The 15,489-nt window shown below is 39.9% G+C and overlaps 2 protein-coding genes across 4 annotated transcripts; one reads left to right on the top strand and one right to left on the bottom strand.

Annotated features, from left to right (window-relative positions):
• The first annotated feature begins 616 nt into the window (after positions 1-616).
• On the top strand, positions 617-14,984 carry LOC149045950 (myeloid differentiation primary response protein MyD88-A-like). Of its 3 annotated transcripts, XM_089206706.1 has the most exons (6): positions 617-772; positions 3,175-3,297; positions 12,628-12,723; positions 13,048-13,344; positions 13,496-13,734; positions 14,517-14,984. In XM_089206706.1, exons 1-4 carry the CDS (start codon positions 736-738, stop codon positions 13,143-13,145), a joined length of 354 nt encoding a protein of 117 aa, XP_089062832.1. In that variant the 5' UTR covers positions 617-735; the 3' UTR covers positions 13,146-13,344; positions 13,496-13,734; positions 14,517-14,984. The 3 variants fall into 3 exon arrangements, with proteins under 3 accessions (XP_089062832.1, XP_089062831.1, XP_089062833.1); XM_089206705.1 differs by lacking the exons at positions 12,628-12,723; positions 13,048-13,344; positions 13,496-13,734; positions 14,517-14,984 and adding an exon at positions 10,373-12,544 and having other exon boundaries at positions 620-772; XM_089206707.1 differs by lacking the exons at positions 12,628-12,723; positions 13,048-13,344; positions 13,496-13,734; positions 14,517-14,984 and adding an exon at positions 10,077-10,339 and having other exon boundaries at positions 622-772.
• On the bottom strand, positions 4,523-8,214 carry LOC149045951 (uncharacterized). Its single transcript, XM_089207197.1, has one exon. It carries the CDS (start codon positions 8,101-8,103, stop codon positions 4,756-4,758), a length of 3,348 nt encoding a protein of 1,115 aa, XP_089063323.1. The 5' UTR covers positions 8,104-8,214; the 3' UTR covers positions 4,523-4,755.
• Positions 14,985-15,489: the final 505 nt, after the last annotated feature.

The raw sequence follows: 15,489 nt of genomic DNA, 5'->3' as shown, positions 1-15,489 counted from the left end.
GTCTAAAATTTTCTAGCACAAAGCGAAAGAGACATAAAAATATAAATTCCAGCATTTTATTGTATGAAAAAATGAAGGAAATGCTTGCTACTACAAAGGTGGCCCAAGCTCACGTCTGGAGAAAAAGCCAAGATCAATTCATAAAACGTCACGCGTTTGTGTGATTCTGTGTAAAAAGTTACGTGAGGAACCGTTTAGGAACGAAATATGGTCAATTTACAACGATAAATATTTCGAAATATTAACATTTTACTCGTGAAATCAGTAAAACTTACTTACGTCCTGTGTGTCCGTCGTAGTTTCTGGCGATTTCTGTCGTTTAAGCTTGCTAAATAACAAACTGATTTTGGGGACACGTGTTTTTCTTTCTAAAGTGACATCCCACATGACGCCCTCGTGGTTCTTGTACTTCTCGGAAAATCACATCACGTGCTCTAAAGTGGGCTCGACCTTGAATGGTATTGACATTTGCTATGATTGGCCATTGCAGTGGTGTGGTTTACTTTCTTTCTCTTTCACTAAGGCACGTGTTCTAGCATTGGCAAATCACTGTTTGCCACGTCAAAGAGAGCTGATGACCTTTGGGTTTTATTAAGGTAATATTCACGATCCTTAAATCACTTTTGTGAAGATGGTGGAAGGTGAGGTTGTCTTATGCTAGTGAATTTCTCATGAAAAAGACAGACTGTGGACTTTTATTACCATAGCGTAACGTTCTTTAACCGTTTTCCCACAATGGCGGCCCAAGTACGAAACGAGTGTGGAAGGAAAGGTACGAAGATAGCCTATTGAAGTACTCTGCTTTAGTTTTTGTTTCATGATTGCGTTCCTCAATGATTGACATAGATTCCGCCGCTATGTCACGGAAAGTTTCGTTACATAATATGACAATTAATTATATGCAAAGCACATCATTAACTGGAGAGTTTTGGCGGGAAATCGTAGCGGTGACTCTAGTTCTCGGAAAATTACATCAAGCGTTCTAAATTTGGTTTGACCTCGAGTGGTGGCGTAGTTTTCTTTGATGTAAGGAGCATACTCAACGTCGGCAAATCACTTTTCGCCAAGTCAAAAATTATGTGACGACCTCTGGGCTATATAAAGCAATGCTCACAATGCACAAATCATTTTTGCGGAGATGGTGGTTAGTTTCTCTTTTGCAAAGTGCTCTTTTAGTGAGATGCCGACTGTAGACTTCCGTTTTCAAGGCTTAACGTTCTTTAACGGGCTTATATCGTTTCTTCAAAATGGAGGCGTACGAAATAATAGGTATGTATTTTAGTGAGATGGACATGTCACCTTCTGAACTCGAATAGCGACGCGAAACGAAAATGTTATTGAGAGGAATGCGTGACAAACCAAATATCACCAAAATAGCTTTGCAAAGTTAGAATATCGCAAGGATCCTTAGGAGGTCACGCGTCTCAAATAGCGCTCAAGATTTGGCCTTGCAGTGTGGAGCACTCAAGTCGATCGGTTGGCAAAATATGGCTTTCAATGCGCCTCACGCGCTGGCAACGGAAGAAGCTCGAGGACCCCAAGTTGTGGATCGTGCCCCTTTTTTTACTATGAGCGGAAGGGCGGCGAGTATTTCATGCAGGTTTAAGTTTTGATCGAATTTTTTGGGGGGTTTGCTATTATTTTTTGTACGGTTTTGCGGTTTCTAATAGACCCCAATGCGCCCCCACCCCCTCCCCTCAAGTATGCATTGACAGAATGACTGGCTTCTTCGCCCTGCTTCTCCATTTTAACTGTTTCCAAATCTCACCCACTCATTCATATCCTTCTTGTTCAGCCACAGGCGTCCCAGGCTCACGTCTCGAGAAAAAGTAAAAGATTAATTCGTGAACGCGTCACGCGCTGCGTGACGAGGTGTAAAGTTACGCGAGGAGCCTTTGGGAATTTGAACGCGATATAAGAAATAGTAGACCATACTGTAGGGAAAGAAATATGGTCGATTTACGACGCTAAATGTTCAAAAACATGAATGTTTTATACTAAAGATTGATGAAACTTTCTCATTCTTTGAGTGTCCGTTGTGATTTCTGGTGTTCTCTGCCCGCGTTTTAGACTTGCTTTGCTATCACTGTTATTCCTGTTATAAGACAGAATTAAGGCTACACACTACGATTTTCGACCGTAGTCCAAGCGGAGGCGGTTACCACCCACGTCGCTTACCTTGCATCATTACATCACTACATATACGATCGAGAGAAAATTTACCTAGGACCCAAGCTTCTTCCGCGGCCGTGTCCGATCTTGACATCAAAACAGAGGTAGAAGGAAGCGAACTTGGAAACGCTGGTGGAAAACGCTCGTTTTCAGTGTAATGCGCAAGGAGTTTTGGAATAGAGGCATTTTCCAGGTTGGGATGATCTTAAATCGTGAACTTTGGATGAAAAATTGCCAATCGGAATGACAACGGTCGAAATTCTCAACGGTTCCTCGCGTAACTTAGCACCGCGTCATACAAAATGTGATGCTGTTACGAATTAATCTTTTCCTTTTCCTCGAGACGTGAACTTGGTACGCTTGCGATTTGGCGTAAGAGGCTGACTACGCTTCTTTTATTCCTCCTGATACCACTGAGACAATCAATTGACAAGGTCATAGTCATTCAGGGCTTAGGGGCCGACTATGTTCCTCCCTCACTGCTTGCTAACCCCAAGTAGTCAATTGACAAAACGAGTGGTCTATACGTCAGAGTGCTCCGTGAGTGCAGCTACCTATAAACTTCGCGAGTAGAAGTGGCAATGACATGACTTTGGAACAGTTGAGAAATTCATTGTCTCTTCAGCCGACTTTTATCAGACTTGTCCCTAAATGAGGTCTGACTATCGACGTTCTTCACTCGTTCTATGCTCCTTTGTCATTGCTCACCTATGTCCATCTCATTGAAATTTACGGTGAGGCCCTTCTTCTGAAAGAAAAGTGAATGCCCTCCTTATGGCGGTGTTCCGAGTTTCAATTACATATCTCTCTTACTGCCTGTTACTGGCCAAATTTAATTTCCTTGACCTGCTATAACTACCTTAATTTAATTTCAGTCACTCAAGCCTTAGGGAACCACCTACATTCTCTCTCTCAATATTTTAAAATTATCTAAAGAAATGACTGAGTGTATCGCTGTACACCCTCTACTCTAAGGCGTCCCTTTTTTATTTATACTTCCAGTCACACAGATTGTGCATCTTGCTGAAGAGGTTGTCCACCTTCTTGAAGATGGTTTGTTGTCAGAGGTTCAATACGAACTCGCACTCCCTGGACAAGCGAATGGAGAGGCCTTGGAAGAAAAAGGTTTGCTCATGATCTGTGAGATTATCATAACTTATAATGTAGAGGGCAAAATAACGAAATTCTGATTGACTGGGACAGTGGGCATTTATCGTTAACTTTGATGATTACCCCGGGTATAATTACTCGAAGTTGATTGATTCTTAGGTCTTTTGGCAACAGCGAAAAAATTATATTGTTTCTGGTTGTTTTAGAAACGAAAGTGTCTCCTTTAGAAGCAGTGAATGATGCATTTATTGAAGAAACGAGACAAACCACCGAAAATGAACAGAATACTGAAAACCGTTTTCGTGAAGTAGGCAAATCAAGGAGAGCAGGAAAAAAATCTAGAGGTGTGCAACCGCGAAACTCTTGACAAAACACTGTTGAAATTTTATGCCGAGTTCAGAAAATGAAAAAGAGGTCATCGCCTGAGATCGTTTTCAGAAAAGATGATCAATATAGCGCTAGGAAAACTGTGGTGACGAAGCTGAAAAGTTCCGAAGTGCAAAATGAATAATATTACAGGCACACATCAACCTAAGATTTTGACTCAGGAGACGAGCGAGAACAACAAATAATGTTAGGAGTCGTTCACAAGCCAAGAGCTGCAATGAGTCAGCTATTACCACAAAATTGTCCAACATTTGCTGCCTCATGTACCTCAAGCCAACCTGTGTACGATTTCAGTCGCTGTAACGACACATAAATTATTTTTCATGAAGATACTTCAGCCTCCTGTTGACTCTGAGTAGCGTTTGAACCTTTCAATGCAACTTTTAAACGTTTAAAAAAACCATAACAACGGCTTAACTTGTTGTACAACGATAAAATTTCAATCAGCTGATTCGTGCGTTTTACAGTTCATCGACGCTAACTGAACATGGCTTCCTACGAAATTGCACAACAGTGTGCCATGTTGACCATCTGAATAAGAAGTGATTTTGCCCTTTATTTCATAAACAAGTAATCGCATGTTTCCCGGTATAGTTAAGGATTAATATCACTTGCATTTACAGAAGTTGCAGAAATAGACCTTATTCGCCGCCGCGTACGTCACGATGTCTGTTCAGATCGTTTTCACGTGATGCCACAGAATTAATCTCCGCCATGTTGGTGCAGATTTGAGTCACATGTTTCGGCTATTATTTATATGCAAACATGGTCCAAATTTACAACTCTATTCATTTTACGATTTTAAAAAAAATCTATGGCGTGCACCGAAAAAATTGCTATTCCTTCGTCTCAATCAATCAATCAATCCTTTATTTAAACACGTGACACCTAGGAGTACAGAAGTTCTCGTTAAAACGTGTACGTGTATGTACAATTAGAAATAAAGCATAATTTCTGTAAGAATACAAATAATAAGTAAATCTATTAAAAGACTAAAAACAGGATCGAAAATCATGGACAAGAGCTATCAATTAGAAGTTACAATATTAACAATATTAACAATAACGATATTTACAATCACTACCATTAAGCCATGTGGGCTTTAAGAGAATGCTTAAATGAAGCAATATCTTGAGATTCTCTGAGTCTAGGGGGTAGCGCATTCCAAAGTTTACTAGCTAAAAATGAAAAAGACCGATGTAAAAACTCAAGATTAAAAGGAGGTAAATCTAGCCTTGTACTGAGCCCGCGTAAACTATACGGTACATTTCTAAAATGAAAAAAATCACTTATATAAGGAGCCCCCTTATCATACAAGCACTTATATAACATAACCAACGATTGGAATTGTCTACGATTCTCCAAAGACTTAATGTCGGCCAACTTGAGGAGGAAGTCGTATGACACAGACTTCGAGAAGCCTAATATAGTTCTTAATATAAAGTAATTAGTTGTCTCTATTTTTGTAGTCTCCGCGTTACCTACTCCCAGTAAAAGGGGACTGCAGTACTCAAGATGAGGGAGGACATAGGCCTTATATAAACGAACTAACACGTCCTTTGAAATAAACTTACGCATTCTCCGCAAAGCCGAAGCCTTTGCGCATCCCTTATTCAGCTGTTGCTTTATGTGCGCTTTAAATGTTAATTTGCTATCTAGGACCACCCCAAGGATTTTGAGTGTGTCCTTTGTATGGACATTAGAATCATTAAGATGGAAATCATACTGGTATGAAGACGGGCCAATAGCGATAGCTTGCGTTTTGGCGGCATTAATCTGTGAAAAATTCATTGAGAACCATCTCGATAGAACGCTCAGATCAGAGTTAATTATATACTGCAATACTGTTGGTGAGACATCAGAGGCGTAATGAGTAGTGTCGTCAGCATATAGCCTCAAGGACGTACTAGTAATAAAGTAATTAAGATCATTAACATACAAATTAAATAGGAGAGGGCCCAACAGGGACCCCTGTGGTACACCAGTTTTAACGGTTCTCCACGAAGAATGTACACCGTCAAGTTTGACTCTCTGTCTTCGTCCAGTAAGGTAAGCGGTCATAGTTTCCAGCGCATCATGCGTAAAACCATATGCCTTTAATTTAGCTAGGAGAAGCGGGTGACAAACAGAGTCAAAAGCTTTACTTAGGTCGATAGCCACCGCTGCAACAGCTTCTCTTCTGTCAAGACAGGCTCTCCAATCTTCAGTCAATTTCAATAAGGCCGTGCAACACGAGTGACCCTTGAGAAAGCCAGACAGGTTCGGTGAGAGTCGCCAATGAAAGGCTTCATAGATTTGATCGAACAATACCTTCTCATATAATTTCGATAAGGAAGTCAGAACAGAGACTGGACGATAGCAGGTCTTATCCGTCATACTTTCCTTCTTGAAAACAGGAACAACGTCGCTGCTTTTCCAAACTATTGGCCATTGACGGTTGGTGATAAAATAATTGATTAAACGGGTAACCGGCTCGGCAATAACAGGTGAGGATAAACGAAGTAGCCTCTGAGATATCTTATCGCACCCAACAGCCTTGCGAGGGTCAAGAGAATCCAAAATTTTCCTTATGTAGCCAACATCAACTGGGACGAGGTCAAAAACATCATCACAAGTTTTCTCAGCAATGACTTTAACGCTAGGATGATCAACAAACTCAACCATTTCCTTACTGTCACCATCACTCCTGGACACCTCGCAAAAGTAGTTGTTAAACATTTCAGCCACCATTAATGAATCGGTAATTACACGCTCATTCTCAATCAGAATTATCTTTGATTGCTTCTTTTCTTTGCTTGGCAACAAAGGTCTTAACTTATTCCAAAACTCACCATGATGTTTAGTGTTTGACGATGCCTCCATGCAGAACGCCTTCAACCCTTTTCGTTTCAGGGATGTGACCTTGTTTCTCTGTTTCTTGAATTCCTCCCAAGAGGTTGTTGTTGGGCTCTTTGCATGTTTCTTAAACAGTCGATTACGACGCGAGATTTCGCGTTGAATTAATGGAGTTATCCATGGCAACTGATCACCTCTGACCCGTTTTTTCTTTATTGGTGCGTGTTTGTCCAACACTTCAGTGTACAATTGATCCCAATGGTGCCATAGATCATCAACGTCGTCATAAATGTAAGCGGAACTCCAGGGAATAGTTTTTAGGTCATTTAAAAATTTTTCTAAGTCAAATTGTCGCATACTTCTGTATTCAATTTCACGTGCCTTAGCCCTAGGTAATTTATTCTTTCGCACCGCATAGATAAGATCGTGATCACTGAGACCCATATGCAAATTACCACAAGTTGCATATCGTTCCGGATGGCTAGCGAGAATGACATCGAGTAAAGACTTTGTTTTTTCAGTCACCCTTGTCGGTTCACTAATTTGGTTTCGCAAACAGAACCTATCACAAAGGTCCATGAGTGAGTTATCCTCAGCAACAACACCGTGCTCCCCAACAAGCAAGTCGATATTAAAATCACCAATCAATAATATTTCCTGACGGCTTGTATACATAAGTTCAATAGCTGATGTAAGCGACGACAAGAAATCAGTAATTTTACAGAATTTAGGTGATCTGTAGCACGCACACACAATAAAGCGAGCCTTTTTAGAATCCATGACATCAAGACATAATGATTCGACTGATTCGGGCTCCAGATTACGTCGTCGACAGACAGGAATATCTTCCCGTACAAAAGCTATCAAGCCACCAGCTCCTTTCTTGCGATCACGTCGAATAGTGTGATATCCCGGTTGTTGGAGAAAACTATCTGAGGTTGTACCATCGAGTTTTGTCTCCGAAATAAAGAAAATGTCAAATAGGCACTTGTTAAGAATATTCTTGACCTCGTCAAGCTTATTTTGTAAAGAGTTGATGTTCAAATGACCTATTTTCAGATTGGATTTGTAGTAACCATTGACGTTCCTAAAAAACCAGTCAACAGTGTCTCCTGAATGTTCCTCCGCAATCTCAAAGACCTCGCCAGTGGAGCTTGAATCACATACCGCCGAAGGTGAGAGATCATCAAAGAAGCTGTCAGAAAACTGAGGCATCGTACAAGAAAAGCAATACCAGATCCCTTCTCTCCGATAGCAGGACAGCTCGTTCTTGCTCATTTTCGTACATTTGATGTGGAATACTGCCGGGCAAGACGAGCAGCGGACGCCATTTTGGTTCCTTCTCATGGTTTTAGCACAATTACTACAAAGTGTTTTAGAAGAATTATTAAAACTTCTTTGAGGCCCTTGAGGGCCGGGATTAGACTCCACGTTTCCAGATAGCTTCAAAAGTAATAGCTGAGTCGTAGCAGTACTGTTACTATAGTACAAAGCACGCCGTCCGAGGTATGCCTTCTTGCTTCTTCGCATGTAATTTTGACGATGCAGACATGAGCTCAAAGAACCAAAGAACTGAAGCTGGGTAGAAACATTACCCATGTCCTTAGGTCCAGCACATATATATTTGGTGGGAGATAAGTATGCGAGACCAGAACCGAATACTCCAAGAGTGAAGAGAGCGAAAAGTAGCAGCGCATACCAACGCGTGTAAGTCGCCATCTTTGATTGCTTGACTGATCCAATTTATTGATCCAATGTCTGATCCAAACCATGTCGTCCAAATTCCATTGTCTCTAAAAGTCACAGAGGGCTATCTAAAGAAGACCTCCACTATTGGAATCGATGCTGTTTTGATAGATAGGAAACCATTGGAGCCTGGTTGCTTACCTCAGGTGGAATCCATAGATTTGCTTTGCTATTTGGTTATTGAGACAAGCTTTTACACGCAGAAACAATTTAAAGCCTTCCGCAGTCTCGAGGCCAACAATCAAATGGTGTCGGGCTTTATTTACAACGCTGAAGGACATATCATCGCAAACAAGTTCGTGGTGTTGGCAAAAGTGCGGCACTCGCAGCGCACGAGCGATATCTTGGTTCACATTTGGATTATTATTGCTAAGGAAGGGATAATAAACTGCCCTCATTGTTTGGATGGGATGCAAGGCAGGCCTTGCCGAATCAGGCCCACACTTAGCCAGTGTGCTATTTTACCTTAAGGCTTTAACAAAGGTAAGTGGAAGGTGCAAAAACCTCTTTGGATAATCTCCTCTCTCTCCTAGTAGACATGTAGTCGTGAATGTTTCTCTACAATGATGAATTTAAGGGCTTCTTAGCTTTTTCATTCATGATTATGCCAAAAAGACCAAAGCCTACATGATCAAAATAATCTTTTATTAAATTTGGAAAATGTTATCCTTCCAATGTGTCTGATTAAAGGGCTGATCACCTCAACATTTTAATTATGAGAACCTGAGAGATAGACAACAGTCACACCATTGATGCTCAGTGACAGCCCTCAATAAATATTCAGAGGAAGGGTTTTTTTCTTTTTGTAACTTTCTCAAAATTGGATGCAGTGAGTCTCAAATAAAAGTTTTATTGAAACACAACATAGTGGGAAAATTTTGACAAAACATCTTCAGTCAACCAACGTCTGCTACTCGCAGCCATGCGACCTTATATCTAGCTTTGACTGCAGCTATATAGAAAGCGGTTGTCGTCTATTTGGACTTTGAGCATATCATTATTGACTCTTAATAAGGCGAAATCTTTTTGCTCCATACTAAATCCTTTTAATTTAATAAATCTTTTTTTTTTCGCTTTTATGGACCTCGACTTTGTCTCGGTAAAAACGTGGAAAAAGAGATCAGCCAATATCCAGCCATGTTGACTTCAAACTTTATCAATAACACATATATACTTGTTGAGATTGTTCACCTAATACAGACCACGTGACCTGAGCGCAAATAAGGTCTATTGAGCCCTCGCGATCGTCCTTTCATGACTTGGGCAATTTAAGCACTTATGATATTAATTCCTAATTCTACTTGGCCCGATGCGATTGCATTTATTAATTGTCTCTTCATCCAAATGTCTGTATTGGTTGATAAACTCTCTTTCTCTACATGTAGATATCAGCGGAATTAATCCAGAGGGTCTTGATCACAGATATAGTAGGGGTGAACTATCTTCGACCTTCGCTCATAAATAGCTTTAAAAAATTCCTTAGGTCAGGATATCAGGGCGTAAATTTTTTTTTTTCTGACAGCCACTTGGCTTCTAAATTTTTCAAAGTGGTAGCCAATTCAAAAAACGTTGGTCGCCATTTTTAGAGACAAAAAAACCCTTTTTTACGCTATGAGAGTTCTAGATAAACCCTCCAAAATTAAGTTCAACAAAGTTCTACAAAGTGGACACTATGTTGGATGATATACAACAATAAACTCACCTAAATCCAAGATGGCGTCTAGTTTTCGATCTAGACGCATGTGCTGCGTTTTGGAAACGAACTTAACGAGAAAGTTTGCCGCGGATTTGTCTTTGCAAATCTTTTTCATTCACTATATCTCTAGGTATGGTTATGATGAAGCATTCTGGTCGCCAATTTGGTTACTACATTTCAGGATTTGGTCGCCAAAGTGAAAAATTTAGTCGCATTGGCGCCTGTGTTAGGCGCAATTTTACGCCCTGGATATCCTCCGCAATTCTCTCCCACTTGTCATTTCCGAATAGGCAGCTGTCCACTTAAATGTCATTTTATCGTCACTAGCAGCTTCGCTGTAGAGTAAAAGAGTTTATGATTTATATCTCAAAGAAATCATTGCTCATTCTGTAAAGATGTGTTTTCTTTATCTGATCTACAAACTAGCTTCACAGCTTTGCAAAGCCAAAAACGTCATCGCCATGTTACCATTCAGCGTGTGGAGAGAACTGATGATTAAGCTAGATCCATTGCGTCCGTTGACAGGTGATTTTCGTGACCTCGCCGACAAGATGGGCTTTGATGTGAAGAGAATTTTCAAGTTTCAGGCGATGCCTAGTCCAACGCAAGCAGTTCTGAAAGGCTGCATGAATTCAACCATAGATGACCTAATGGTTAAACTAGAAGAAATTGGTAGAGACGATGCGAAACGAGACGTTGAAAGGTGGATAAGGGCAAATTGCCAATGTGCAAGGTGCCACAATTAACTGGGTCGATTTGTTTACTAAACTCTTTCTAGTATATTGTACTCAGTTTCATTACTCTTGCCTCATATTATGGAACATATTTCTGTATGACCAAACCTCATCTTTGCCCCTTTTTTCAAAATACAGTTTCACTTCTTTCGTCTTCAGTTTCCTCATGGAACAGGGATATCAAAAACAAAAATCTCTGCAATCGAGGAAGTAACGATCTTCATTAGTTCGACTGTAACTCTGACTGTCATTCATTGACGCCGTGGATATGTTCTTAATGTTCGAAGAAGGCCTTCTAGTGAAGCTGGTTACACTAATGTCTACAAAAGGCCAAATGAGAATAAAAAGGTTTTCACTTGATGGGATGATTTTCATCAAGATGAATCTTTTGGCGTAAAGACGAGGAGGATATTGACTTCCTACATAAAATGTCTTGTGTTTTCCTTTCCCCGAACATAACCCACCCTCCCCTCTCACCCACCCCCTCATCATAGTTGACTTCGACTTTTCGACAAACGATAGATAGTGTTAGATACGATGGTGATCTGTTTTAAGAAGCTGATTCAAAGAGTATGAGATTACGAAATATAGGGTAACCTATGAAGGTATTGAAGTATTGCCTATTAGAATTTGAATTTCTATTTCCCTTTCGCCCTGTGATCGGCAGGATCGCAAGTATGTTTTGAAAGTATTAGAAAATCACTTGCAACCCGCTCGGTTAAATTACATATGACTCAAAGGCCGACTACGTTCTTCTCTCACTGTGACAGAATGACTGGTTATCCACCCTGCGTCTCCACGTTTACGGCTTCCAAAACCCACCCACTCAATAATGTCCTTTCTTTTTGGCTAATAGGCCGACCATGCTTCTTTTGTGGCTTCCTGTTACCACCGAGGTAGTCAATTGACATGGTCATAGTCATCCATGGCTTAGGGGCCGACTATGTTCCTCCCTCACTGCTTGCCAACCCCAAGTAGTCAATTGACTAAACGACTGGTCTGTGCGTCAGGCTGCTCCGTTTGTGTACAACTTCAAAAACAAGTCCTGACACTTCGCGGGGAGAAGTTGCGACGACAATTCGCCGCGTGCGACATGATAAAATTTGTGTCATTCCCTGTCTTTGAGACACAAGTTTACCATTCTGATCAGTCGCGTGAATTACAACTAGTTTGATTTGGGTTCATGCAACTGATTTCAGCGACGAGATTGTGTCGTAAAAGAAGGTAATCATACAAAATGTGACCAAAGTCTAAAGATGCAAATTGTCGTGATGGCTTTGATCCTGTTTTGGAGGTGATGCGGACTGAGCAACTTTTCGCAGAGACCAGTTCCTTCAACTTGTCTCCCTCAATGAGCCCTGGCTCTAGCTGACCAAGTTCTTCATTCGTACTCTATTCATATGCTGTAGATGTTCTTTACCCACCCATGTCCTTCTCATCATAATCAGCAAATTAAAGAAGCTCTTAATCTGAATTTAATACTAAATAGAGTGAGAGTTATAAAAACTTTCAGCTAGTTATGCTCCTTATCGAGAGTGGTAATTAAAAAGGATTCCTACCGATCGTTTAGGGTTCCACCATCACCCCACTCATGTCAGTCTGCAGCATTCAGTTACTCAAATAACTCCAAGATGGAAGAATAAACCAAGTTTATTCCTTTACGACTGGCACATAGCCAAGTGAACAAGTCGTCCATAATTTGCGATTTACGCCAACCTTGTTTTTCGGCCCGGTTCATATTTTAGGTGCCGAGTTCCCATGCACATAGGTATCGACCATGTATTCTTCTTTATGCCTGGTACGGACCAAACGTGTTGCCTTGACTTATTATTAGAGTTCTTGTGATTTAGTCACGTAAAACTAAAGGAAGCATCGGTAGCCTGACTCCTTATTTTATCATAATTAGAGAAATGGTTAAGTTTGTCTCTCTTTTATTGGTGCATCTAGTTTTGGAAACTATTCATCCAGTTGAAGAGAGTCAGGTCAACGTAAAAGATTTGAACATTTCTGGACAAGCATGTGGAGAAACAACAGACGAGACAGGTTTGCTCATGATCTCTGAGATAACCAGTTGCTTATCTAGTGATAATCATTTGAACCAAAGTCAAATTTTCGCTGGAAATGAATTAGTTTGTTATTTTCATTTTCCTGCATGTCGGTATCTTGATAGTTAATCCAGAAGGTCTTCGTAACCAGTATTATATGAGCCCGCTGTGTTTCTCCCTCACTATTCAATAACAATTAACTGAATGGCAAGGTCAACGTTACTATACCATATCTGGAAGCTCAGTAATTTATATCACAAAGAATTCATTGCTCATTCTATAAAGGTTTATCTTTAGGTTCTTTATCTGATCTCAAAACTAGGTTCACAGTTTTTCAAAGCCAACAACGTCATTGGCAGTTTATCATTCAGAGTGTGGAGACAGCTGATAGTTAAGCGTGATCCATTACGCCATTCGTGATCTCGCTGGCGAGATCGGCTTCAACGTAACGAAAGTTGGAAAGCTACATTCATAATCGAATCCAACCCAAGCTGTTCTGAACGACTGTTGGAATGTAATACATAGAGGACTTTATGGTCGAAGTGGACCAAATTGGATCAACGCCAGATGCAAAAGAGGAAATTGAAAAATGGAAGAGTGAAAATTGCCAATGTGCAAGGTGCAACAATCAGCAACGATATATTTACTAACTCTTTTCAAATCGTACTTAGTTGCTTTCCTCTTGTCTTGCATCGTTTAGATATTTTAGTATTATAAAACCTTTTAGTAGCCCTCTTGTTTTAATGTTGTATCACTTCTTTCGTCTTCAGTTTGCATATATCCGGAACGAGGAAAACAAAGCCCTCTGCAGTTGAGGAAATAACGATATTGATCAGTTGGACCATATCTCTGACTGTCATTCATTGACGCCGTAGATGTGTTCTTAATGTTCAAAGAAAGTCTTCCAGTGAGCGCCGGATACACTAATCTCTTAACATGGGCCAATATTCAAGCAAAGTTAAACTTGCTTTCCTCATACGTTCTTGAAATTGTCTTCTATTTCAAAGCTGTAAGTTAAAGTTTTGGCTGATGTGATTGTGTCAAATAGAAGTTTAAATGATAACTAATAATATTTGGAAGTTATTTTTCAGCGTGATAAAATGTTGTCATAAAGTTGTGGAGAACTCTGATTTTTAATTACTAACGCTACTGGCTTTATTGTTCCTTAAAAGTTGCGCGGGTGAAAAGGGTCGCGCCGCAAATATAAATGTACACGATTCATTCCCTCTTCTTAGACCCGCCGTATACGAAAAGACGAGCGGCACTGGGAACAACTATGCACTCGGCTTCTTATCTCTCTCAGCTATTCTTTCATTTCCTCTAAAGAAACCTTAGCATCCGTCTTAGCTTCGCAGTTTATCGGCGAGAAGTTGTGAAAGCAATATCGACAGAAAGCTATTTTGAGAACACACTTTTTTTCATGGCCAATCAAGTGTAGACATGTTCACAATCCATGGGATTTTTTCCAGGAAACTCTCGATGTGTTAAAGTTTTCCCCTTTTCCTTTTCGTTTCGATTTTGTTATAGGTGCGGTCACGCTTTGGATGTTAAAAAGTGTGTAGCAATGAATATTTGATGGTTAAATTTGCGATTTTATTCTAGGTTTTATTTACGGCTGGAGCATCAATAATTTCTTTTGGTCTATTTTATCTATTGCTATGATTCCTTTGCTGTCATGAACTAACTTTTTGAAGGGTAATTAACTTGAAATACTCGACGAAGTCCCTCCAGGTCTCGTCCAAACATCTCAAACGCAGCTTACATCGCCGTTCTTCTCTCTTTGTCTTTCAGCTTTAAGTTGGGAGCCCTGTTAGGCGCGCATGTCTCAGAAGGCTGTCAACCGCTGGTTCCTGGCCGTGACTCTCCTTCGCAACCCATCTCTTGTCAAGTTCCGCCGCCAAGGCCGCCATTTCACGGCGTCTGTTGTGACTCTTGGAAGCGTCAACTTTAATTTGACGTTCCAATGTAAAACTTTGAGACTAACTCAGCAGGAAGAATACTGTTAGCTCGATGTGGTTCTCTTTGCCGGAGATCTGCTATGGTTTGGGATGAAGATCACAAAATGTAGGGGGGGTTCCCTCATTAGTTACTACAGTATGATGCAGTCTGTATCTGGGTGTTGTTGTTGTTGTTGCTTTTTTTGTTGTTTTGTTTTTGTTGTTTCAGTTTGTTTGTTTGTTCGTTTTAGTCAAAATGTTACTCCTCTAATGGAAACTGCTCTAAATTCTGGGCTACGTTTTATTAAGCACGTAGATTGTGGTAGAGGAGTGAGCAAGGAAGCGCACTAAGTACTTATCGAAAAAACAAAAAAAAATGTGGATTTCTATTGCTGGCTTCGGAATGGGAATTATGTTATCTGGAGAGGCAAATGATAGCATTAATGCAACTGAAGATTATTTTTTTGTAAATCTATTTCTCTGTAAACGACAATGGATTCTATATATTAATTAATTTTCTTTGGTACATTTGACTTTGATGGTTTTTTTTAAAGATAATATATCAAGTATTAGAAAGTAATCTATACAAAAAAAATAGGAAGCAGTTTACGTTTGGCCAAAAGCCAAGTATATACCTAGAAAGAAAAAAAGAAAAGAGAAAAAATAATAAATATTGCGGTTTGCCCAGGTGTTTTAAGCGAGTTTTAATCATTATTATTATTATCATGATTATTATAATTATTATCGTCATTATCATGATTATGATTATTATTATCATGATTATTATTATTATTATCATTATTATTACCATTATTATTTTTGTTATT

Source organism: Pocillopora damicornis, chromosome 5 (genome assembly GCF_964200805.1).
Source record: "Pocillopora damicornis chromosome 5, jaPocDami1.2, whole genome shotgun sequence".
NCBI lineage: Eukaryota > Metazoa > Cnidaria > Anthozoa > Scleractinia > Pocilloporidae > Pocillopora > Pocillopora damicornis.
This window is presented reverse-complemented; position numbering and strand designations above follow the sequence as displayed.

Coding starts and splice junctions, on each gene's coding strand:
- LOC149045951 (XM_089207197.1), bottom strand. CDS start 8,103: ATGGGTAATGTTTCTACCCAGCTTCAGTTCTTTGGTTCTTTGAGCTCA.
- LOC149045950 (XM_089206705.1), top strand. CDS start 736: ATGGCGGCCCAAGTACGAAACGAGTGTGGAAGGAAAG. Junction 773..3,174: donor AAACGAGTGTGGAAGGAAAG/GTACGAAGATAG, acceptor TTATACTTCCAG/TCACACAGATTGTGCATCTT. Junction 3,298..10,372: donor AGAGGCCTTGGAAGAAAAAG/GTTTGCTCATGA, acceptor TCTACAAACTAG/CTTCACAGCTTTGCAAAGCC.